At 47.2% G+C, this 25,510-nt stretch overlaps 1 protein-coding gene across 1 annotated transcript in view; it reads left to right on the top strand.

Moving 5' to 3' along the window:
- Window positions 1-23,930, top strand: part of LOC130474341 (protein argonaute-3) — a 69,729-nt gene extending 45,799 nt beyond the window's left edge. Inside the window, exons 9-19 of the mRNA XM_056845909.1 lie at window positions 3,491-3,610; window positions 5,108-5,230; window positions 5,420-5,553; window positions 8,488-8,672; window positions 10,239-10,398; window positions 11,591-11,681; window positions 13,029-13,223; window positions 13,446-13,580; window positions 20,446-20,547; window positions 21,709-21,908; window positions 23,540-23,930. Coding sequence (XP_056701887.1) covers window positions 3,491-3,610; window positions 5,108-5,230; window positions 5,420-5,553; window positions 8,488-8,672; window positions 10,239-10,398; window positions 11,591-11,681; window positions 13,029-13,223; window positions 13,446-13,580; window positions 20,446-20,547; window positions 21,709-21,908; window positions 23,540-23,648 — 1,554 coding nt within the window. The 3' untranslated portion in view covers window positions 23,649-23,930. The remainder of the gene's footprint in view (window positions 1-3,490; window positions 3,611-5,107; window positions 5,231-5,419; window positions 5,554-8,487; window positions 8,673-10,238; window positions 10,399-11,590; window positions 11,682-13,028; window positions 13,224-13,445; window positions 13,581-20,445; window positions 20,548-21,708; window positions 21,909-23,539) is intronic.
- Window positions 23,931-25,510: the final 1,580 nt, after the last annotated feature.

Genomic DNA, 25,510 nt, shown 5'->3' on the forward strand with positions numbered 1-25,510 from the left:
GGAGCAAGCGGACGCTCTTTTGTTCCCCTGGCCTCAGAGTCTGATGTCCGAGGATGGCCCCAGTGGAACGCGTGGAGGTTGAGAAGGCTAGGCTTCTAGATCCGGGCCTGTCACAAGATGTAGTCTCAACCATTTTACAAACCAGTCAACCTTCCACTAAAAGGATATATGAGTATACTTGGGAGACCTTCTCCAGGTGGTGTGGACGAAAGTCCGCCAACCCCAGATCATCTTCCTTGCCACAACTGTTGTTATTCTTCCAGGGCAGAGTACGTCAAAATCTCAGAGCATCCACTCTCCGGAAGCAATCTCAGCTATTGCCTCAATATGTCCAAAGCTTGACGGGATTCTGCTGTCTTCTCATCTGGAGGTGAAAGCCTTATCAGGGAGCGGCGCAATCCACTCCCCATGTTGGCGCATCATTTTCCAACTTGGAGGCTTAACGCATTTCCTTTAGCTCTCACCTAGAAACCATTCGACCCAATGAGGGAAGTTCCCTTATGTTTCCTCAGAACAACGTCTCCTCAAACTGAAGACGTTGTTCCTAACGGTGGTCACCTTGGCCAGCAGCGTGCCGGAGTTGGGAGCACTTTCCATACGCAAGGATCTATGCATATTCCACATAGACAAGGTGGTCCTTCGATCTGACCCCTCCTTCACTCACAAAGTGAACACACATTACCACCATGCTCAGGAGAATCATCTCCCTTCCTTCTGCCCCAATCCAACCAATCCCAAGTACGTAACTGGCATACCTTAGATCTATGTCGGGCATTGTACATATACATTTCAAGAACAGTTACAATCAGTTACAAACAGTTACAGAAAAACGGAGTTCCATTTAGCTCATTATCAGCTCCCAACAAAGGCATACGCATGTCATGCCAAGCGATACTTTCGACCATTCACAGCTGTATCAGAGAAGCATACCTGGCCAGTGGCCTGCACGTACCATCCGGCATCACTACACACTCCCTGCGATGTACTACTACCTCAGCAGCCTTCTTTAAGCAAGCCTCCATAAAAGAAATCTGTAAGGCGGCTACGGGGTCCAATGTCTCCACTTCATCAGGCATTACCGTATCAATACAGTGGCATCGGCAGAAGTAGCCTTTGGGAGACGGTTTTTACAACTCGTGGTGGAAGATGATGTCGACTAATTCCCACCCGATATAATTGCTCTTGGACATCCCAAAGCTCAAGATGACCTTCCTTCAGAGCGGGAAAGGTACATTGTTTACTCACCGAGAAGGTCCTTTCCGCTCTGAAGTGGAAGGTCATCTTGCCCACCCGGAGATGGATCATCATCTTCCAAGGTGGCTGACCAACGGGACTCAGCCAAGCAGTTACTGGTATACAAAGATAAATGATACTAATGTACAGAGTCCTTGTTAATGTCTGTGGTTAACCACTGAGTTGTGTTCCTATGTTATAAGGGTTATTGTCACATTCCTGTTACAGAGTTTAGACAGTTACGATGTGTTAGTTGTTATGTTGGTTTATTTGTTTTAATTGTCTCTCGTGAGCTTTTAGTAGAAAAACTGGAAGTGTGGGCGTTCCTCGCCCCGAGACAGGAAGTAGTTTAAAATTAAGTCCTGCCTCTCCAAGCAACGGGACGAGAAACACCCAAAGCTCAAGATGACCTTCTACTTCAGAGCGGAAAGGACCTTCTCGGTGAGTAAACAATGTACCTTTCTGCAAGGGGGAAAGAAGGTTCCTTTTCTCGACAAAGCAAACTCACATCCGCCTTGAATCAAGGCTATTCCTGGCCGCGGGAGGGGGCGGATCACCAGTCTTAGATCCTTCTGAGCTAGAGATCTGCCAGGACCCACGAAGGGCCAGACCAAATGATTTCACGGGCCTTATACGGCTTTCAGGCCTGATGTTCCCCACCCCTGCCGTAGGGCTTTCAACTCATGAGGCAGTTTGCCTTTGCCTGCCTCTGTGTAGCAACCCTGGACTTTCTTGGTGGTCTCCCATCCAAGGACTAACCAGGGCTGACCCCGCTTAGCTTCTGAAATCTGATGAGATCAGATGAGCCTGGGCCCTCTGGGTCACGACAGTTCTTTAATTAAATGGGGAAGAGTTAAATCTTTTTGTACACTTAATTGTTTTTTAATCTAACCCACTTGTAAGATCTTGGGGGCTACCCTCTACTGTGCTGGCTCACAGGATTGAAGGACCCTGCTGTGGGAAGGTGGTAAACTGTTCCCCAGACCAAAGTGGTGCCCAAGGGCCTGTTTTGCTAGGGCCTGCTTACTAGTTGGGGTCCCACAAGACTCCATCTTGTCCCCATTGCTCTTTAACTTCTACATGAAGTTGGGTGAGGTCATCCTAAGATTTGGGATGGGTTGTCACCACTATTCAGGTGATACTCAGCTCTGTCTTGCACTTCTGGCCAAACCCGGGGTGGATGTAGGAACCCTGAATACTGTGCCTGGAGGCAGTTTTGGAGTGTATGCGGGCTAGTAAGTGGATGCTTAATCATGGCAAGACAGCAGTGCTTACTGGTGATTGGAAGGTCTGACCTGGATTTAAGGTGGCTCCTGTTCTGGATGAGATGGCACTCCCCTTGAAGGAACAGATCCATGGTCTGGGAGATACTCTTGGACCCAGGCATCTTGCCGGATATTAGGTGGCATCTGTGGCCAGGAGTGCCTTTTGCCAGCTTTGACTGGTTAGCCACCTGCAGCCTTTCATGGGCAGAAAAGATCTGGCCACTGAAACATTCCATCAACATTTCTCCAGCACTGGTGCTTCTGCATATTTTGGGGGTCCTGATTTCCCTCCTTGATAGGGACCCAAAGGAGCTCACGAACACCCTGTTTAAATAAGCATCAGTTTAAACAGGCAAAATAAACTAATAAACAGGAACCAATGCGAAACCAAAACTGTACGCAGGTTTTGAATCCAGTGAAAGGCTCGCTCAGTGGCCACTGGCCGTGAACCACATGCCAGGAGTCCTTTAGTTGTTGCTCTTCAACTCTCATCTGTGGCCACTCTCAGGCTTCATGCCTGCAAGCAGGAATAAAACAAAATGCAGCTGAGATTGCACAGCTTGCCAGATGTGAGGGGAACTTTTATTTGACTGTAGTTCTTCAAGGAATCCTCCCACATTGTTTGCCTGCCATGGAGCTTCTGTGTTGCAAGGAATTTTGGAGCTCATTCATGGGTATGCCCTGTTGACCCAGCCTTGCTTATTGTCCTGTATTAATTACCCAGCATTCCTCTACAGCTGTGTAGTGCACAAGCAGGCCTACGGAGATACCCATCTAATTTTACTGACTTTCTCATCAAGGAACACTTATAAAAATCCAAAGGAACCCCCCAATTGGTTTTCTAGAATTTGGCGTAAATACCATTCTTGCGCATCACAAGCCATGTTTTATAACCTGCACAATAATTCATTCAAAGAGCGTTGAGTTAAGTTTATTTGCTTAAAACCTTAAGCCACTGCAAAATGTGTCTTCAACACTTCATGTTTTTATAGGTGTGTAACATTGTAGCAGGCCAGCGATGTATCAAGAAGCTAACAGACAATCAGACATCAACCATGATCAAAGCAACGGCAAGATCTGCTCCAGACAGGCAAGAAGAAATCAGCCGGCTGGTTAGTTCACTCCTACATCTGAAATGAAAGTTTGGGTGCCCTGGAAGGAACAATAAATATAACTTATGTGCTTTCCTTTTTTTTTTTTTTTGGTCATCTTCTCAGCGGAATATTGTAGAGTGCCCTTCTGCTGGCTTCCTCTGCAATAAATTATTTGGGATAAGCATTCAGACGAATGCATGTTTACAGCAGGAACTTTGTGTAACTTTATTATCTTGGTTCCTCCCAAAATGCACACAGTGCCTGCTGGGACATGTGGTAGCCTGTTTGCTTCCCTCTCTCTTTCAAAATGATACTTTTGTGTGTTCATATCACTAGAGCTGAGAAAGTGTCCCTTTATTGGGTGTGTTAGAAGAGAGTGTGACGCCCTTCGCACTATCCTCACGTTGCATAAACTCTACACAAAGGGAGCAAGATTAAGCTCCCTTTGCCCAATTTATGCAGGCTACAGTGTGATGTGTGTACATTACACTCACCATTTGTCCTTTCTTCTCTCCTCCGGGGTTGTGTTGCACTTACAGATTAGGCATGCATGCACTGCATCATCGCGTGTGCCGTTCTGCCTGAGGCAGAACGTGAAGGGTTCGTGAAGGGTTCTGCCAACAGCGCCTTTTGTAGAGATTTTGCGGAGCAGGCCAAAGTTCCACAGTGGAGTGTAGGAGTGTCTTCTGATGAACTGAATTGGGGGAGGGGGGTTTCTGCTGCACGCTGACACATCTTTCATTATGGCTTAGCCTGATGAACTTTTGGAGGAAACTTGACTTGTAGTCATAGAAGTAGAAAACATAAATTTCAGTTATGCAACCAGCGGGTGTTCTCACTCAGCTGCTGTTAGGTGAAAAACCCATCTAAGTCAGGGGAAATCAAATGCAGTTGCAGTGGTGGAAGGTTATGTGCTGTTGATACAGAAAACTGGAATACTTTAACTATGCCTTGTCAATGTTCAGTCTAAAGCAGGGGTGTCGAACTCAACTGTTATGCGGGCCAGATACGACATAAATGTCACTTGGTCAGGCCGGGTCATGGCTTGCCAGCCCAGATCGAGATGGAGGGGGGTGCTGGCTCACAGGCTAGATAAGAGCTCTCAAGGAGCTGAATCCGGCCCGTGGGCCTTATGTTTGACACTCCTGGCTTAAAGGGTAAAATGTGGGTCAAATCTTGTGGAGCTGCTTCACTAGCTCAGGCATTTTCCTCCTGCAAATGTTTCTCCACAAGGGAAGGCTCCTTCCACCAGAAGAAAGAGCCTGTGCAAGTGGCTGTTGTGTTAAAAATGGGTTTGAGTAGCAACTAGTGGGACAATTTGCAAATGGCTCTACATTCAAGGTCATGGAGTCTAAAAGTATGTTGAAGATTTACGGAAGGACTCTGCTCTGTGTATACAGTACAGTGTTTGAATCTAACTTGTTGGAGCAGCAGAAAGGAATTGCAGCACTCTTAACAACTCCTAGACTGCCCGTACCCAGTATGATGATGCCTGTGTTTGGTTTCTGCCCCAAGGTGAGAAGCGCAAACTACGATGCCGACCCATTTGTTCAGGAGTTTCAGTTTAAAGTTCGCGATGAGATGGCTCATGTCACAGGGCGTGTGCTCCCTGCTCCCATGCTGCAATACGGAGGGCGGGTAAGAGGTTTTTTTTTATTGTGCCGATTATTAGATCTGGTTGTAGTTCTGGGAAGCTCAGTTTAGTGGCATTGTCTTAACGCAGGGATCTGAGTATATGCATCTGTGGAATGGCACCTTGAAGCAAAAAACGGTGTAAATTTCTCTTCCAGTACATCAATATCCTTTTTTGAAAAAACATTTCTCTAGAACCGAACAGTGGCAACGCCAAGCCACGGTGTGTGGGATATGCGAGGAAAACAGTTTCACACCGGCGTGGAGATAAAGATGTGGGCCATAGCTTGCTTCGCAACGCAGAGGCAGTGCCGTGAAGAGATACTGAAGTAAGCCCCTAAATGTCTTTTGGGCAGTAAGCATTTGGGCTCCATGCCAAACGTTTGAGGCTGGGATGGTTGATTTGAAGGTGTTCATGATGGTTTATTGCATGCTGCCTTGAAGCTGGTGAAACTAGACTATCCTTTGCTGCCGAAATGGTTCGTGAAATGGTTACTGAAAATGTGCTTGACTACTGATGGGCTATTTATTCGTTTTCTGTTGAGGCCCATTCTTTCTGTTCATCTAGGCACCAGCTATTAAGAACTTTCACCAAAGCAGCACAGTATTCTTGGTTCTTGAGGGTCCTGGTGTGAACGCTGCAGGAACCCTTGTTACGTAACACTTTCTCTATCCCTTATCCTCCTGGGTTAAGAAAATAGGCATGGCTTAGTTTGTATGATCCGTTACCCCAATCACGTGAAGCTGCTTTATACTGAATCAGACCCTTGGTCCATCAATGTCAGTATTGTCTAGTCAGACAGGCAGCGGCTCTCCGGGTTCTCAGACTGAGGTCTTTCACATATCACCTACTTGCCTAGTTCCTTTAACTGGAGATGCAGGGATTGAACCTGGGACCTTCTGCATGCCAAGCAGAGGCTCTGCCACTGAGTCACAGCCCCTCCCCAATCCCTCCTTGCTTTTTGTCTTCTGTGGCATTTTCTAAAGGTATTTATCAAAAAACCGAACTAAGCACGATCCTATTTCCAGTCAGCAGCCCTCTCCATGCTGCACCCCATCCTCCAAGAAAGAAAATGGGGAAAGGGTAATGAGAAGAGAAGGAAAAGCAGAAAAGGCGAGGACAGTGTACCTAAAACACAGGGAATGATCACTGGACCATAACAGCACCAGAAGTGATCCATAATAGCAGCATATTATGTTTCAAAGAGTTTCTACAAAAGCAGACTAGAGAAGCTGGAATTTCTCAGTTTTCTTCATTTCTGTTAAAAGCAACCCACTCATTTGCGAGACGCATCATGTCTGTTTCCCCAAGTCTACAGTTTAGACTTTCAGTGCAGTAGGATGACTTGTTTCACGACCAACCCTCATGAGCATCATTCCCCTTCCAGCCACCCCCACGTAGCTTGTTTGTTCAAAATACTCACACTGCTTATTTAATGGAAGGGTTTTATTTGTTTATTTTATTTGAAACATTTTTATGCTGTCTTTCCACCCAATCGGGGTCCACAAGGTGGTGAACATGAAATCATTGAAATAATTAAAATAGAGTTGAAAATATAAAATTCAATTTAAAAACACATAAACACTAGAAGGAGGACCAGAAGCCATTATCGTGGGTATCCAGATGAAGAAGTCTTTACCAGCTGACGAAAGATACCAATATAGAAGGGAGACAGATGAATCTCCCTGGATAGGAAGTTCCACAGTTTTGGTGCCACAACAGAAAAGGCCCTTTCTCAGATCGTCACCTGTCTACCCTCAGATGGCGGGGGCAACTGAGGATGACCGGACTAAGCGGGTAGCTTTATGTGGGAGAAGACTGTCCTTAACATGCGTTGGTTGCAGGCCGTAGGCAGGGCTTTAAATATCAATACCAGCACCTTTAATTGAGCCCAGAAGCTCTTTGACCTGAGAGAGGGCACCAACATGCAATCGTGCTCGGGTCAATTCCCCATTCCAGAGGTCAACTAGTGAATTTACAGGAGCTTTGACTCTGTGTGTGTTAAGTGCCATCAGGCCAATTCCAGGGTACGGCAGCCCTATCAATTAATGGCTCCCAAAACGTCCTATTGTTAACAGCCTTGCTCAGGTCTTGCAAACTGAGGGCTGTGGCTTCCTTCATTGAGTCAATCCATCCCATGTTGGGTCTTCCTCTTTTCCTGCTGCGTTCATTATCTTCCTAGCATTATTATCTTTTCCAGTGACTCTTGTCTTCTCACAGTGTGACCAAAGTACGCTAGCATCAATCTAGTCGTTTTAGCTTCTAGGAACATTCCAGGCTTGATTTGAAGTAGAACTCACTTATGTGTCCTTTTGGTGGTCCACAGTATTTGTTAAACTCTCCTTCAGCACAACATTTCAAATGCTGTCTGAAAACCTGTTTGCTCCTCAGCCTGAACACCTGTTGAACTAGGCCGGGCACCTGTGGAAGAGCAAAGAGCTCCCCTGAGTCAGCAGCTTGTGTGACCTTAAAGGGCCAGGTGACAAAAACAGGTAGCACCCTTTTTAAATCCCCCTTCTCAGCCAGTGGCTTCTGAGATGGTTAAACCGGGGTAATAACAATAAAATATGAATTTATAACAAATCATTAAGCTGTAAACAGCCCAACAGGAGATAACATGCAGTTTGTTTGGAGTGTTACAGTCCCTATGACCCACTCACCAGCTTGGAATTTGATGGGATGGAAGAAAAAAAAAATGCATAGGGGCTCACATAGCAACAAAGGATCGAGTCAGGCTGAAGCCTGGGTGAACCAATAATATGTTGACCTGATGCCTGAAATTTTGGCTCTGTGCCAGATAATGGAAATACCTCCCCACAGCCATAGTTGAGGTTCCACTACATCGGAGGGTCCCACCTTCTGCCCTCTGAAGGTCAGGGGCGCACAGAGTAGGAGCTTGGCAGAAGATCATGGTGATGGTCAGGTTCATTTTGGAGCATTAAGAATACTGGTAATGACCAGCGCTAAGAAACTGAAGTGTATATAACCCCATCTCCTCCAAGCTGGCCTGTCTGCCTTCCTATGCTGATCTCCCCCTACTTGTCATACCACCAGTTGTTAGGGGATCCATACATAGTCAACCATTGATAGATGCCTAGGTTTGTCTAATTCTTCTTTAAAGCCATCTACACAAGTATCTATTGGGACATCTTCCTTATGACAGATTACCTAAATGATGCATTATATAAAGAGGGCTTGTAAGTACAGTCTGCATAGATGTTGGCATTGCTCCTTCATAAGCCACCACTTAATGTCTGGCTAGGGGTTTCACGGACCAGCTGCGGAAGATCTCCAAGGACGCAGGGATGCCAATCCAGGGCCAGCCATGCTTCTGCAAATATGCACAAGGTGCAGACAGCGTGGAGCCCATGTTCCGGCACCTGAAGAACACCTATTCTGGGCTCCAACTCATCATCGTCATCCTGCCTGGGAAGACGCCAGTATATGGTAAGCCAGTATCAGGAACTTATGCTCAGTTCATGGTTATATGGCTGCTTTTGTCCGTATGTTTTTTTGTAATGGTAAATTTTAGCATAGCTAGTTGCTGGAGACAGTAAAAGTGGGGCAACGCTGCGGAATAATTGTGAGGAAACTCTTCAGTTCCAAAGGCTTGTTTTGTGGCGGGAAACCAATGGGGGTAAGAGGAATAAGCCTATCAGTTGAATGTCAAGGGAGGTCCCCTGTTGGGGAATGGCTGTTGAATATTTGCAAGACGGCAGATCGTTCCCACTCCTTTGTAGCTCAAAGGATGGACCCTACGTGACTCACAGCCCATTCCTGAAAAGTCAGCGTGCGGAGTCTGCGGGGAAGAGGTACAGCGGCACCTCTTCCTAAGCAGCTTCACACATGCCGCGGGAACAAAAAAAGCTGTTTGGGGGCTTTTTTTGTTTTCAATGGGGCCAAAAGCCCATTGAAAACGGCTAAATAGCAGGCGCAGCACCGCCGTTCCTGCCGCCGGCATAATCGGCTGGACCAGGGTAGGAGGCTGCCTAACCGGCAGCTCCTCCTCCCTCCCCGCCCCCGGAACGCCCCCGTGCACCGGCAAGGCCTCTCTACGCCATTGCTGGCGCCACTGAGAGGCCGTGCCAGTGGAGGGGAGAGGCGTGGTCCCGTGGCGCTCTCCCTCTGGCGGGACTGGCCTTGCCGCCAGCATAAGTACGTGTAATTGCACGATTACACACACGCTGGCAGCAAGGTCACACCGCCTCCTAAGGACTTTTGGCCCTTTTTTCAGGAATGGGCTGTCAGTCTTCTTTTGGCTGTAAAGCTAGAAATATTTACATAGTGCTCTCTGAGAGCCAGGCTGTAAGTTGCTCTTGTCATTTGAAAAGTAGACCCAGTTGTGCCCATCTAGAATGCTAGAAAGTTGTGCCCATCTAGAACGCATGGTTAAATTGTGGAACTCCCTGCCCCAGGATGTGGTGATGGCTGCCAACTCGGAAGGCTTTAAGAGGGGAGTGGACATGTTCATGGAGGAGAGGGGTATTCATGGCTACTAGTAAAAATGGATACTAGTCATGATGCACACCCATTCTCTCCAGGATCAGAGGAGCATGCCTATTATATTAGGTGCTGTGCAACACAGGCAGGAGAGTGCTGCTGCCGTTGTCTTGTTTGTCGGCTTCCTAGAGGCACCTGGCTGGCCACTCCTGGACTTGATGGACCTTGGTCTGATCCAGCACGGCCTGCCTTATGTTCTTAAAGCTCTTTCCCCAGAGGCAAAGAAAGTTGCAGGGCATTGGAAAGGAAGGAGTAGGCGTTTCCGGCTGCATTTTTCTTTTGTGCTGTTTCTGTCATTGAGGATCATCTTCCACACTCCTTCTACAACTACTTCAGAAGATTGTTTGGGGGCAGGAAAGTAGTCCAGGCCCCTCCAAGCAGAGAGAGAGAGAGACTAGGAAGTCCTGAAAAGCAGTCCAGCTCCTTGTGAAATCGCCCACCTCTGAGAACTGGGGGCAGGGCAGGAACTAAGTCAGCTGACTTTTTTTCTCCATATTGATACTTGTTTCTCAGCGGAGGTGAAGCGTGTGGGAGATACGCTTTTGGGCATGGCCACACAGTGTGTTCAAGTAAAGAATGTCATAAAAACATCTCCTCAGACCCTCTCAAACTTGTGCCTAAAGATTAATGTAAAACTTGGAGGAATCAACAACATCCTTGTACCTCATCAGCGGTAAGAATCTCTGTTTAATGTTAAAATATTTGTCCATATGCTAGAGGTAGTATGTATTTGTTTTTTAAAGCCACTATGGATCGGATAATAAGGGCTGTTCTGTATTCTTTCATTAATTTGATCTTGTTCTCCAAGAGCTTTTTCTATTTTAAGTACTTTGCACATTTCTGGATCCTCAAAAAAGAACCTTCCTTGAGGTTATGCAATATGTAAATGTATTTAAATGTAATCAGTTAAAAACCAGCCCTTTTAAAAAAAAACCTAGTAATCAAGGACCCAGTTTGAGTAATTGGTAATGCTTCTTGGCACAAAATATTAACCACCTAAAATCTGGATTTATTGGTTGCAATCAGGCTCAGTAGAAAAAAGAACAGAAATTGTGAGGAAAGGTTCAGTCAAGGATAGTCTCCTACCTTGTATTAATTGGAAACCCTGTTCTGAAATCTCATCTGGGCTAGGGCCAATCTTTGGGGTCTGCTGTAACACCAGTACTGATCTTGGACTGGTGGGCTGGGGACCTGCTTCAAGCCCAAGGGTATACCGATTCAGAGTTTTGACTTCTTGAACACTCAGGGGGACCCCACACACACACACACACACACACACACACACACACACACACACAAGTGTAACATTGCAGGCTGGTTTTGAAACTTCCTTGAGGTGGCATGGGGGGAGACCTCTTGGGCTTTGGATGGTTTTCTCCTTTATTGTTTCCTGCCTATGATGTACACCTGCTGAGTACTTTACCTTCTAATGAAAAGCTACAGCAAACCTCACTTTCCTGGGATTGTAGTAGGTCACAGGTTCATCCTGTTACCTTCCCCGACTTCCTGATATTAATCAGTGTTGATACTCTGGCTTACAAATCTGTAGCCAAACTAGTCTGAAAGTGGGGGTTTCCCCCTGCAGCCAGGAGGGTACAAGACAAGAGATCCGGAAGTGTTTGTGAGAAACAAGGGTATATGAATATGTCATAAATCAAGGGGTCTCATGCCTTCAGCTCCGTATGTTGTGTTCAGAATTTTGTGGTTGTGGTTTGATTTGAAGTTACGAAGATACTAAAACCCTTTATGGTAACATGGTGAGAGTGACGTTCTCTCTCCTAAAATAGCAATTAACCTCCTAAGCAGTGCTGCATACAAGGTATTGAGACTGCCTTCTCTCCCCTCCCCCCCACTTTTCTTTAAAGACCTTCTGTATTCCAACAACCAGTGATTTTCTTGGGAGCAGACGTTACTCATCCGCCTGCTGGCGATGGGAAGAAGCCATCCATAGCTGCTGTAAGTCCAACTAATGTTTTCTTTTTTTTGTTGCTGAAGGCGGGGGGCACAAGGAACCCCTGTGTTCATGAGGACTGGTCACTTTGAATTACACCTTGACTACGTCTTGTGAGTTCTCCATGCCTCCTTTTTTGCTTAGTTTTCCAGCATTGTATAGTTCAGGCGTTTCCCTGATACCCTCGTGGCTTGGTGCCATTTATTTTGTATGCTTGGGGCACTTCTTAGAAGTCAGGGGGGCTTGTTCACCTGTTTCCTGCAAGCCCCACTTTCTCAGGCTGCCTTTCTTGCCTTCCTGCCTGCCCTGGTAATGTGTGGATTGCAGGCGAAATAGTTGACAGCGATGAGAGAGAAACTAGATGTTGTAAAGCCATCGTGGTGTAGTGGTTAAGAGCGGTGGTTTAAAGTGGTGGACTCTGATCTGGAGAACCGGGTTTGATTTTCCACTCCTCCACATGAGTGGCGGGTGCACTGGATTGGTTTCCCCACTCTTACACATGAAGCCAGCTGGGTGACCTTGAGCTAGTAACACTCTTTCAGCCCACCTATCTCACAGGGTGTCTGTTGTAGGGAGGGGAAGGTGATTGTAAGCCGGTTTGATTCTTCCTTAAGTGGGAGAGAAAGTCAGCATTTAAAAACCAATTCTTCTTCTTCTTCATAAATTCCTGTGGACTGGAAAAGGGTCCTGGGGGGCTACAGGGCCAGGCTATGAGTCCTGCATGGCAGTGGCCTGGAGACTATCTCCAAGACTAGTGGAGAGGCTTCCCTTGCAGGTTCTGTCAGCCCCACCTACCTCACAGGGTGCCTGTTGTGGGGTGGGGAAGGGAAGGTGTAAGCCTGTTTGATTCTTCCTTAAGTGGTAGAGAAAGTTGGCATATAATAATAAGAAGAGTTGGTTTTTATATGCCGACTTTCTCTACCACTTAAGGGAGACTCAAACCGGCTTGCAATTGTCTTCCCTTCCCCTCCCCACAACAGGCAACCTGTGAGGTAGGTGGGGCTGAGAGAGCTCTAAGAGAGCTGTAACTGGCCCAAGGTCACCCAGCTGGCTTTGTGTGGAGGAGTGGGGAAACAAATCCAGTTCACCAGCTTAGCGTCCGCTGCTCATGTGGAGGAGTGGGGAATCAAACCTGGTTCTCCAGATCAGACTCCACTGCTCCAAACCACCACTCTTAACCACTACACCATGCTTGCTCAAAAACCAACTTTTCTTCTTCTGTGGACCTTTGGGTCCTCTTTCTAGTCTTGTTTGAAGTGGCCTAGTCTTGTTTGGAGTGTTGTGCTGTATCTTTTCTGTTTTGGGACTGCTGCTGCCTTCTGTTTATGCGTCTCTCTCTCTCTCACTTCCAGGTTGTAGGCAGCATGGATGCCCATCCAAGCAGGTATTGTGCCACAGTGAGAGTTCAAAAACCCCGCCAGGAGATCATCCAGGACTTGGCCTCCATGGTCAGAGAGCTGCTCATCCAATTCTACAAGTCGACACGGTTCAAGCCCACAAGAATTATCTTCTACCGCGATGGGGTGTCAGAAGGACAGTTTCGCCAGGTTGGTTCAGTGCACTTACTCGACACAGCAATGGTAGTTTTTGTGTTGGAACAGCGAGTCCAGCTGATATCTCCCACTTAACTCTTCTCAGACCCACGTTGCTTTAGTAATTTGTGGGAATGAGCAGTTGAGGAAAATAGGTGCTTTTCAAAATGCCAGGTTGCTCTAAGCTTCTTGCTTCGCTTGCGGCTTAAGTTCTCCATGAACGTTTATGTCCTGTAGGTGTTATATTATGAGCTGCTCGCCATCAGAGAGGCCTGCATCAGCCTGGAAAAGGATTACCAGCCAGGCATAACGTACATTGTTGTGCAGAAGAGGCATCACACAAGACTGTTTTGTGCTGATAGGACGGAAAGGGTAAGAGTTGCCCCCACTGCGCAGTAGTTTTTCTCAGGCTTACCTAGCGAGTTCACAGCAGAGGGAAAATTCATACCGGGAAGGGGGGCTTTCTGATTTGTAGCTCACCTTCTTAGTCGCTAGACTATACAGCATTGTTTGCCATAGAAATCCTACAGTGTGGGGTCATGGCTCACTGTTTGCATGTGCAAGATCCCAGGTTTAGTCCCAGACACCCCCAATTTAAAGATCTCGGTAGCAGGTGTTTGGGAAAACCTTTCTCTGCCTGAGACCTTGAAGTAGACAGCACTGGGCTACGCAGGCCAGTGTTCTCACCATGTCTGTGTTCATATGCTTGCAAATTTACTGTTCAATTTCAGTGGCAGGCAGATAAACGATGTCCCAACTTGATTTTCTAAAGCGCTTTTGTCTTTACGCTGGTCTTTAATTCCAGTTCCTCAGTTATCCAGTTGTTTAGGTCAAAGCTTATTAAACTTTGGGTTGCGACCCTATATGGGGTCGTGTAACTGAATGTGGGGGTCGTGAAAAATTTGGCAACGGTAGGTTTCATTTTACCTATTTTATATGCCTATATACCCGGTGTCGCTTAAACTTTTCTTGGGCGAAAAGGGGTCGCGAGTGGAAAAAGCTTAAGAAGCCTTGGTTTAGGTCCCAAGCATGCAGTCACACAGCCCAGTTCTGGGCCTCCTTATGTAGACCTGGCACACATGAACTCTGTTATGCCCACAGACAGTATTTGTCTGTGGGCATAACAGTGTTCAATATAGGTGTATTGGAAAAAACAACAACCCATTTTTTTAAGTATTGGCTAAAAGAAAATTATTTGCTGGCCAGTTGAGGTTGGATTCTGTGTTAACAGACAAGCAGTAATCTTTAAAGAGGACTTTACTACTTTGTGCAGTATAAAAATTACTCCCGCGTAAAGAAGCAGATAGGTTTCCATTTACCAAATGGGAGCAAACAACGAGCCTTGGCTACTTACCGTGAAGGCTTCTTCTGCTCAGAGGGAGAAGGACATCTGTAGAATGGGTGTTTTCCGTTCCTCGTTCTCCGGGAGGCAGGACTCAAAACTCAACTTCCTGTCCCTTGAGGGAAACGCCCCTCCTTTCAGTTTTGTTTCCTGCCTCGTCGGGAGAGCAGCCTAGAGTCGCAGCTCTGCGCAGACCTACTAGAAAATAGAAAATAATCTGATTACTTCCTCTTCTTCTTCTTCTTCTTCTTCCTATTCTACTACTATAATTACTTATCTACTACTAATTATCTATCCCTAATTCTGTCCTAAATTTAACCTACATTAGGATACCTGCCTTCCCGCCATTCCAAGATGGCGGAGAAGCAGTCCGATCCCTTCATAGTCCCGGGGGATCTGGACCCGGGTCTTTTGCAGCCCACTCAAACTTTGCAGGAGCAGCCATCCTGCAGCTATACCTTCGAGGCTAAGGGTAAGCAAAAAGGGGGCCCCGGAGCGGGAAAGAGGAAGCGGACCGGCAACTCTAAAACTGGCAAAGCTAAACGCCTGCCTAAAGCCGATCGCACCTCTCCTTCTTCCACCGCGCCTACAAGCGGGAACAAAGGGAAAGACGCGGCGGCGCCCGCCCCGCAGGCCGCCCCAAAAATACGAGCCGACCAGACGGGCGGGGGAGAAACAGCAGCACACGCCGCTTCGGGTTTTGTAGCACGCGCCGCCGATATTCAAACCGCTGCTAGCGATTACGGCGCGGCTATCGCCCCTCCCCTCTCCATGTTTGGAACCGGGGAACATTCAGCGGCGTCTGCCGCTCCTCCCTCCTTCAGCGCATGGGGGATTACCCAGGCGGTCGGCGTCTCGCCAGTCCCTTCCACCGCCATGCTCCAGGGCGTCTCGCCCCTGCTCAATCCCAGCGCGCTCATGGGCGTCTCGCCCCCTCCCCTCCCAGGCGTCTCGCCTCAAAATATACCCGGCGTCTCGCCTCAAATCGCCTCTGGCAACATTCTACCAATGAATCCTACCTTCCCCCCACCCCCCCTGCTGGATACTAGCGGCCTCTCCTTTCTAAAAGCAGAGCTCTCTACCTTATTTAAGGAAGCCCTCACTGAAGGCATCAGAGCAGCACAAATAGCCTCCCCACCTCCATCCATCATGGCTGGGCACTCTGCACCCAGACCAGAGGAGAGATCCAGAGCTCAAACACTGGATCCTTACTCCAGTCAATTAATAGGGAAGGGACGTAGGACCACTGTTGCTACTCAGGACAATGTCTTGCAACAGACCACCTCCCCTTTTTCTTCTGAAGACGAAGGGAGTGACAAAGAGGAGGGCGAGTTCTCTTCAGAGGGCGAGGAGATCCCTGACCAACCAAAACAAAATAGAATCTTTAATACTGAGGAATTTCCCCTGTTAATAACTAAGACGCTTGCAGCGTTGGACCTCTCAGCAGAACCTGATAAGCAATCAGAGCAGCAAAAGAGAGGATCCAAGGAATTTTTCCATATGCATGAAGCCCCAGACAGGACAGTCCCTGTCCCAGACTATTTCCTGTCCTTACTAAAGGCAGAATGGGACAAACCGATGGCAACCAAACAGGTCCCCCTAGCCACTAGAAAGTTATACTCTATAGCCAATAGCACAGCTGATCTGCTACAGGTCCCTTTAGTGGAGTCACCAGTTACAGCTCTACACTCTTCAGATCTGGTCACTGAGGAGGGTTTAGTGATGATCAGAGACCCAGCTGATAGGAAGACGGAATTAGCATGTAAGAAGTCTCATCAGGCGTCTGTTCTAGCCATAAGCTCCTCCATAACATCGGCCCTGGTTTCCAGAGCGGCCATCATATGGACTCGCAAACTAGCTCAACTTATTCCGGCAAAGGAGAAAAATGCCCAGGAGGGAGTGTCAAGAATTCTGAGAGCTGTGTCCTTCCTGGCAGACTCTACTCTAGATACGATGACATTCGCTGCTAGAGCCATGGCTACCGCCTCTTCCGCTAGAAGGGCGCTTTGGCTTCGACCTTGGCAGACAGAGCACAGATCTAAATCAGTCCTCATGGGATATCCTTACCAAGGGAAGAGGCTTTTCGGAGATAAACTGGACTCCATCCTGGTGGAAACCAGGGACAGAAAGAAGATGCTTCCCAAGAGTCTACGCAAGGACCCCAAAGGTTTCTCATCTAACACATCCTTTCGACCCTACCATACCCTCCAGCGGTTCAGACCAGAACAGAGAAGAGGCAATTGGAGTTCCAACCGTGGCTCCTTTCGAAGAACAGGTCGATTCTCTAGATCCAACAGATTCTCCAACTTCCAAGGGGAAAAAGGAGACAAGACTGCTCGCCAAGGCAAACAGTGACGCCAACCCACCTCCGGTGGGGGGCAGACTCACTCTATTTTACCCTCAGTGGGAAGCCTCCCAGCCAGACCCTTGGGTGCTTCGGCTAATACGTCAAGGCTATCAAATCGAATTTTTCAGACCTCCGTCAGATCGGATGAGAGTTTCACCGACCTCCAAGAACAGGGACAAACAACACAGGACCTCCCAGGCCATCCTACACCTTCAACTTATCAAGGCCATAGAACCGGTCCCACCATTGGAACGCTCCTTGGGAATCTACTCAATCTTCTTTACTGTGCCCAAGAGAGACGGCGGATGGCGTGCCATACTAGACCTCAAACACCTAAACAGGCACGTTCTCAAAAAGCGCTTCAGGATGGAAACCCTGAAATCCATCGCGGAGGCCCTAAGACCGGGAGACTTCCTCACCTCTATAGATCTGACAGAAGCCTACCTTCATATCTTAATTCACCCTCAACACAGAAGATTTCTAAGGTTCCAGTATCAAGGTCATCACTACCAGTTCCGGGCGCTCCCCTTCGGTCTGTCTTCAGCCCCACGAGTCTTCTCCAAGGTGCTGGTGACAGTGGTGGCACTGCTACGAAAAGAAGGAATACGTCTACATCCATATCTGGACGACGTACTTATTTGCGCTTCATCCACCGAGCAAAGCTCACTGCACACGCAAAGGGTACTGGAATCCCTAGAAACTCACGGATTCATGATAAACTTCAAGAAGAGCCATCTAGATCCCACTCAAAGACTCCGTCACCTAGGGGTCTACATAGACACGACAATCAACGCTCTCATCTTACCAGAGGACAAGATTCTCAAAATACACTCCATGGCCAAATCTGCCTTCAAATCCAGAACCGTAAGCCTCATGACCCTGGCGAAATTACAGGGCCACATGATTTCCTGCATACCAGCTGTGCAATGGGCTCGCCTCAAAGCAAGACCTCTCCAGCGGTTCCTCAGAGCCCATCAGAAGCATATCATCCAGAAAAGGGACAGGTACCTAATCCTATCAAAGGCGGCCAGGTCCAGTCTCATCTGGTGGACACAACCAAACAATCTTTCCAAGGGTCTTCAATACATCAGACCCACCCCTTTGCAGATGTTCACAGATGCCTCCCTCTTAGGATGGGGTGCAACTCTACTTGGACAACCGGCGCAGGGGTTGTGGAACCCCTCCGAGCAGAGGCTACATATCAACATACTGGAAACCAGAGCTATATTCAAAGCCTTGCAACATTTCCAAAAACAACTGGTGGGCAAGGACCTGATGATCAGAACAGACAATGTGAGCGCAAAAGCTTACTTGAACAAGCAAGGAGGCTCCAGGTCATCGGCTCTCCACCGGGAAGCCACAGCAGTGTTGCTATGGGCGGAAACTCATCTCTCATCACTATGTGCAGAACACATCAGGGGAACCACGAACATACAGGCGGACTGGCTCAGCAGGCAACACCTAGACGAAGCCGAGTGGTCCCTCAACCCAGAAGTCTTTCCCCTCATCACTCGCCGATTCGGCACCCCACTAGTAGACCTTTTCGCCTCCAAGACCAATCACCAGCTCCCGAGATACTTCTCCAGGTACCAACAACCAGGGGCGGAACAAATCGATGCCCTCCTCTCCCCTTGGCCACAGGGTCTTCTGTATGCCTTCCCCCCCCTCCCTCTCATCCCGAGAGTCTTAAGGAGAGTCCGGCTTCTCAAGGCCTCAGTCATCATGGTGACTCCTCATTGGCCCCGTCGTCCATGGTTCCCGTCTCTGATAGAACTGTCCAGACACAACCACTGGAGGCTCCCGGACAGACCAGACCTTCTGATACAGGGCCCGATTTGCCACCCGGACCCGAATTGGTTTCAATTAACCGCATGGCTATTGAACGGAGCAGACTGTTAGACAAGGGTTACAACCCCGAGATCGTGTCCACCATTCTTGCGGCCAGACGGCCATCTACCCAACGGATTTACAACACCACATGGAAAGCCTTCGCTCGCTGGTGTAGACGGAAACACCGAAACCCCCTGAAACCACGCGCAGTCGGCATTCTAGCCTTTCTCCAGGACGGTCGCGTTCAGGGTCTGGCGCCATCCACTCTCCGCAGACAATTAGCAGCCATCGCAACTATAGTTCCAAAAGTTTCCGGATATTCTCTAAACAAACATCCCCACATTAAGTCCTTCCTGCGAGGGGTCAGCCTTGCCTCACCTCCAGTCAAACACAGATTCCCCTCATGGAGCCTCCATACCGTCCTCACGGCCCTCACTAAACCACCATTTGAACCACTCACTCAGATAGGTCTAAAGTGGCTACGCATGAAAACCCTATTCCTAACAGCGGTCACTTCGGCCCGCCGAGTATCAGAGCTGGGGGCCCTGTCAGTTAGACCAAACCTTTGCATTTTCCACAAGGACAAAGTAGTCCTTAGACCAGATCCTTCCTTTATCCCAAAACGCAACAGTCAGTTTCACAGGGAGCAAGAGCTAGTCTTGCCTTCCTTCTGTCCTAAACCTAAGACCATAACGGAAAAGGCCTGGCACTCCCTAGACCTTAGAAGAGCCCTCCATATATACATAGAACGCAGGAAAGCGATCAGAAACTCTGATTCACTATTCATTAATCTCACAGCCCCTAACAAGGGCAAACCTATGTCTAGGGCATCCATCAGCAGAACCATCACACATTGCATCTCACAGGCATACAGAGAAAGCAACCTTCCCATTCCTTCAGGGGTCACAGCCCACTCAGTCAGGAGCGCGGCCACCTCCACCGCCTTCGATAGAGGAGCCCCACTGGAGGAAATATGCAAGGCCGCGACCTGGTCCTCCATTTCCACATTCGTGCGCCACTATAAGTTAAACGTATACGCCTCTGCGGACGCCGCCTTCGGCAGGCGCATCTTACAAAGTATACTCCAGGACGTCTAAACCCTACCCGGGCCGGGACAGCTCTTGTATGTCCCATTCTACAGATGTCCTTCTCCCTCTGAGCGAGAACGAGCCTTGGCTACTTACCGTGAAGGCTTCTTCTGCTCAGAGGGACGAAGGACATCTGGCCCACCCAGACGTCCTATCAACTCGATTGGCAGTTAGCAGACAGTTCCTTAATGCTCTACACTACAGGGTCTCCTCCTAAACCCTGTGATAGTTGCACGTTCTTAGATAGTTGCACGTTCTTAGTTTCTGTCGTTATTCAGGTGGTTATCCTCCATCTTTAATATTTATGTTTACCTATCCAACTTGAAATGTATTTACTCGGAAAGTCTTTAAACTGAAAGGAGGGGCGTTTCCCTCAAGGGACAGGAAGTTGAGTTTTGAGTCCTGCCTCCCGGAGAACGAGGAACGGAAAACACCCATTCTACAGATGTCCTTCGTCCCTCTGAGCAGAAGAAGCCTTCACGGTAAGTAGCCAAGGCTCGTTTCCATTTACCAAATGGGAGCAAACAGGAGAAGTTAGATGAATACTCCTATTAGGCTTGTGTTTATTGTAATCGCTGACAGGCTAACATCTTCCCCACCTTTGGGGGGGTGGGAAAACCCCTTTTCTAGGTTGGAAGAAGTGGCAACATCCCAGCTGGAACAACTGTAGACACAGACATCACACATCCATATGAATTTGATTTTTACCTCTGTAGCCATGCAGGAATACAGGTAAGAAAAAAAGAAAGCATGTGCATGATGTGGGAAAGAGCATTTTCTTCAGAAAATGTGACCAAAGCAGCTTATCAGAGTATCTGCTGATGGTTTTGAATCCGGTGCTGTTCAGGGACGCTTGCAATCAGCATCATGAGTCTTGCAAGCAGAGCAGATCAGTTGTAGCTGAAAGCAGTGAAGGCTGGCTCTAAATCAAGTTCCCTGTTTGTAATTCAGTATTTTTCAAATGAATGCATGGTTTTTAGTTACATCATAAGCATTCAAAGCATTGATTTTGCAGCTAAATAGAACCTTCAGCTAAATAGAAACTTCCCAGGAGGGGATACCTACAACCTGTGCTCGCACCCTGAATCTTTTCTGTAACTTTTGAAGGCAAGACGTGTGTTTGCAGACAAACAGGAAACCTGCCCGTGTCTTCGCATCCACCCGTCTCCTCTTCAGATGCTGCAGAAAAGACATGGTCAACACTGTTTGTATATTCTAAACTAAAGCAGGGTGGTGTCAAGTTCTTGAGAAGTGAAGGTTTGTTTTAATTTACCATATTTAGTGAGAGTGCTCTGATTTTCCTTAAATACAATGCATTCTTTAACAGCTGATGTATAGAGGCAACCCAAGAGCTGGGGCTGGCTGGATGTAGGATTCATTTGAAATACTTCAAAAAGGAAGTATTTCTTCACACAACACAGTTAAATTGTGGAACTCCCTGCCCCAGGGTTGGTGATGGCTGCCAACTTGGAAGGCTTGAAGAGGGGAGTGGACATGTTCATGGAGGAGAGGGCTATTCATGGCTACTAGTAAAAATGGATACTAGTCATGATGCATACCTATTCTCTCCAGGATCATAGGAGAGTGCCTATTATATTAGGTGCTGTGGAACACAGGCAGGACAATGCTGCTGCAGTTGTCTTGTGTGTGGGCTTCCTAGAGGCACCTGGTTGGCCACTGTGTGAACAGACTGCTGGACTTGATGGACCTTGGTCTGATCCAGCATGGCCTTTCTTATGTTCTCACATCAGCAATACCTGTACGCTAGGATTCTCCTGAGTTGGCAGCAGTGGCTACTCTGACAAGAACAGTTTGCTCTTGCATTATGTTTCAGTAGAAGTGTTAATAAAGAAAATTGATTGAACCCTTGAACTGATGTTTGCTTCTCCATAGGGTACCAGCCGTCCCTCGCATTATCACGTATTATGGGATGATAACTGTTTCACTGCAGACGAACTTCAGCTGCTAACCTACCAGCTCTGCCACACCTATGTGCGCTGTACACGGTCCGTGTCTATACCTGCACCAGCGTATTATGCTCACCTGGTAGCATTCAGAGCAAGATACCACCTTGTGGACAAAGAACATGACAGGTAAAAGGGGTACCAATCAATTGGGGATGGTGGTTTTTGAAACTGCAAATTAGCTGCAGAAAGTTGGGTTGAGTAAAGAGGATTTCTGGAGTGAAAGCATAACTTCTTGAATCCAGCAATGTGCAAGGGGAAACATAAACGAACTGCAAATGCAAGATCTTGTGCAACACAGTGCCTTCCTCCCTATAATATATATATCAGAAATTTTGCACTGAATCCAACCCAATCTTTCACTCTTAATGTGCATGCTTAACCTCTAGCAAACATGTGCACACTCAGACACTTAGATTGTGTTGTTGGAAGATTAATTTATAAGAAGGGCCTGTTGACCCTTTATGCAGTCATTTGGTAGATTGTAACAAAGGGACATGCTCTCCATTGTGACCAGCCATAGCAAATTCTATTTCTCACCATCACCTCAAAAACATCAAGCTCTCAAATGTACATGGTTGACACCACAGAGCTCTGTGGAAATTATTTTTCAGGCATTTCTATCCTGAACTCTTAAGCAAAATTAAAGTGGCTTACAAAAAACGAAATGAGTAAAAAAACCCAACATTAGCCATGAATTATCAATAATGCAATAAAAGCCAAACCAAAAACAGTTGCAACTATACTACAAAATAATCATATTACAAACAACTGTAGTAGAAAAGGCAGGGTCCAATAAATAAACACCAGTAGTTGCAAAATAACAAACCATGGCACCCAGTAACTGGGGCAAAGAACAACAAAACTAGTTGACGGTAAGTGCCTGCAAAAATAAAAACAACTAGAACCTGGAATTATGGTGTATGCACATGATCTGTTACCCTTCCATATGTCTGTGTATAATGGTAATGGTGCTTATTGCTGTTGCCCGCAGTCCTATTACATGATGAATCATTAGCACACTGGAAGGTTCAAGCTGTTCTACCACCATAACCATATAAACCAAGCCCTTAGAAGAGAGCCAGCGTGGTGTAGTGGTTAAGAGCAGTGGTTTGGAGTGGTGGAGTCTGATCTGGTGAACTGGATTTGTTTCCCCACTCGCACACGAAGCCAGCTGGGTGACCTTGGGCAAGTTACAGTTCTGTTAGAGCCCTCTCAGCCCCACCTACCTCACAGGGTGTCTGTTGTGGGGAGGGGAAGGTGATTGTAAGCTGGTTTCCCTTAAGTGGTAGAGAAAGTCGGCATATAAAAAACAACTCTTCTTCTAAAAGCGATTGGTTGAGAGTTGTTCCAGTCCCTCATTCTATTGCAGGTCTGTTACAGGTTCCAGAACCGGAATTCCCAAAATTCTACCTCTGTTCTCCCTTCTTACCACTATCCAGTGGCCTAGACACAGACCAATCTCTGTCCTCTGAGAGTAGTTGTTTTTCACATAGGAAGAACTCCAGCTGAGGTAGATTAGGAAGCACACTAGAACCAGACTTTCTCCTGCCTGCACAGCAAAAGGGATCAGGTCTCCAGGTCTGGCCTTTTCCACTAGTTCAGTCTAGCTAGTTCCATGCTGTGCCGACCACCGCTGCACATAGGACTTAAGGATTTCTGTATTCACTGAATCATGATATGCACTTTTAAGATGCGTCTTGGTCCTGAAGCGGTTCCCTAAGATCTCTTACTCTCTGTTTTTTTGTTCTGTCTTGCAGTGCTGAAGGAAGCCATGTTTCAGGACAGAGTAACGGGAGAGATCCTCAAGCCCTAGCTAAGGCTGTACAGATTCACCAAGACACCTTACGCACCATGTACTTTGCTTAGCTATTTTAAAAACAGAAAAGAATGAAGGCTATTCAGAAAAGGAAGAACTGGAGAATTAAGTCACATACAGTGTATGTTTCCAGAGGGGGGGGTCAGTTCGTGGGGGGTGGGGCAGAGTGTACCTCTGCCGCTGCTGAATCTGATCCTGTGTGGGGGCACGGGCCTTATCCTTGTATTTGATGCGAGGAAAGATTGTTTACTTCACCAAGAACCCGGCACTATTATGCAATATGAAACCAGCCAACTGCTTTTGAAGTGACTTCCTATAGGAAGTGCTGCCGTCATCTTTTCCTTTGTGCGTTTCTTTTCCCCCTTGTAGTCTGACCCCTTTTTTATGCCTTTACCTCAAGTTGCTCAGCAGCACAACTGTTTCTGCAAAAAAAAAATATTAATAATAATAATTAATTATGGTATTAAAACTTATAGGAACAATCAAAGTGATTGTTGGGGAGGGGAGGAAGGGAAGTCAGGAGACTGCAAAAAATGTTTTTTAATCTTTTGTAACCCCTGTGGGTCGCAGAAGGCTTTCCCTCAAGTGGCTGTCGGCACTTGAACGCGATCATATAGTGCAGTTGAGAAAACAGCCCCGTTGAAGATGTTGCGTAAAGCGGGGTTTTGTGTTAGCACGCCGCGTGTGTCTTTGCACATGCCGGTCCACTGATCCCACCGTAGTTAGCCAACTGCTGCCTTTATGTCTGTCTCCGTAGCTTGGAGTTGTTCAGCTTTGGGTCAGGTTCCTGTAACAACGAAAACACATTAACCACGTGAAGTGTCTGCTGGCAGCGCAGCCTGGTGAGCGGAATGAAGCCTTGCCTGGAAGCTCCGACGAATTTTCCGTCTTGTGCGCCATGCGTCCACCTCCCGGGCTTTTTGTGACATCGGGTCCTTTCCTGTTTTTTGCAGGGCAGCGTGTGTAATCCACGCAAATACGGACACTTAGGAGTTGAAGTCTCTTTGAAGAAAAGATTAGTTTTTCTGCTGCCCCGTGCACTTCAGTGTGATTACACACATATATATACACACATGCACATCTGAGGTTTAGCTTCCTCTCTTTTTATATTTATTAGAGTAATAATAATAATGCTTTAATTTGTCACTGTATTGGTCACATCAGTTTTTCATGTTTCGAAGCATAACTAATTTTCCCCCCTAAGAACTGACAGCTTGTCTTTGGTATCTTTTTAGTGCAATAAGGCGTCATAAGAGAGGAAAATCCTGTCCACTCTTGCTGTGTGCAAGCCAGCAGGGTTTTGCGCCTCTAGTGGTGGGAGAATTGACATGTCCGCACACGTAAGAGGACAATGTTAGCCTTAATTTTGAAAGGAAAGTCTTGTTAATAGGCAAGAGTTCTTTAAAAAAAAATCTAAAAGCAAACCCTCGTGCTGCTGTAGTGTGCAAGCTTTAATACTGTCTACTAATGCAGTGTGTTGATTTGACGGGGTTTTTGCTCAGCTACCCAGGGGCAGTAGCAAGGGTGCATTTTTTTCCAGCTAATGGGAGTTCCATATGTGTTAGCCCAAATTAAATTGGGCAGCTCTCTCTCTCTCTCTCTCTCTCTCTCTCTCTCTCTCTCTCTCTCTCTCTCTCTCTCAAGGTGTGAGGTTTTGAAAAAGCAATTTTTAACCCACGAGAGACTTTCCTTTTGAAATTGAGTCCTGTGTTTCGTTTTAATTAAGTGAAACGAAACAGGGCTGCAATATGCCGAGGAAGCAAGATCACTGAAATGTGAAGCGAGCGAATGGGCCTCTCTTTTTTTTTTTTTTGTGTTCATTCCACTTTAAAGCTGAAGCAAAGTATTTTACAAGATGTTGGAGGCGAGCGTTTCAACTCGGTAGCAGGGATTCAGAGGGCGTTTTGCACTT

This window comes from Euleptes europaea, chromosome 3 (genome assembly GCF_029931775.1).
Source record: "Euleptes europaea isolate rEulEur1 chromosome 3, rEulEur1.hap1, whole genome shotgun sequence".
In the NCBI taxonomy this organism is placed as follows: domain Eukaryota; kingdom Metazoa; phylum Chordata; class Lepidosauria; order Squamata; family Sphaerodactylidae; genus Euleptes; species Euleptes europaea.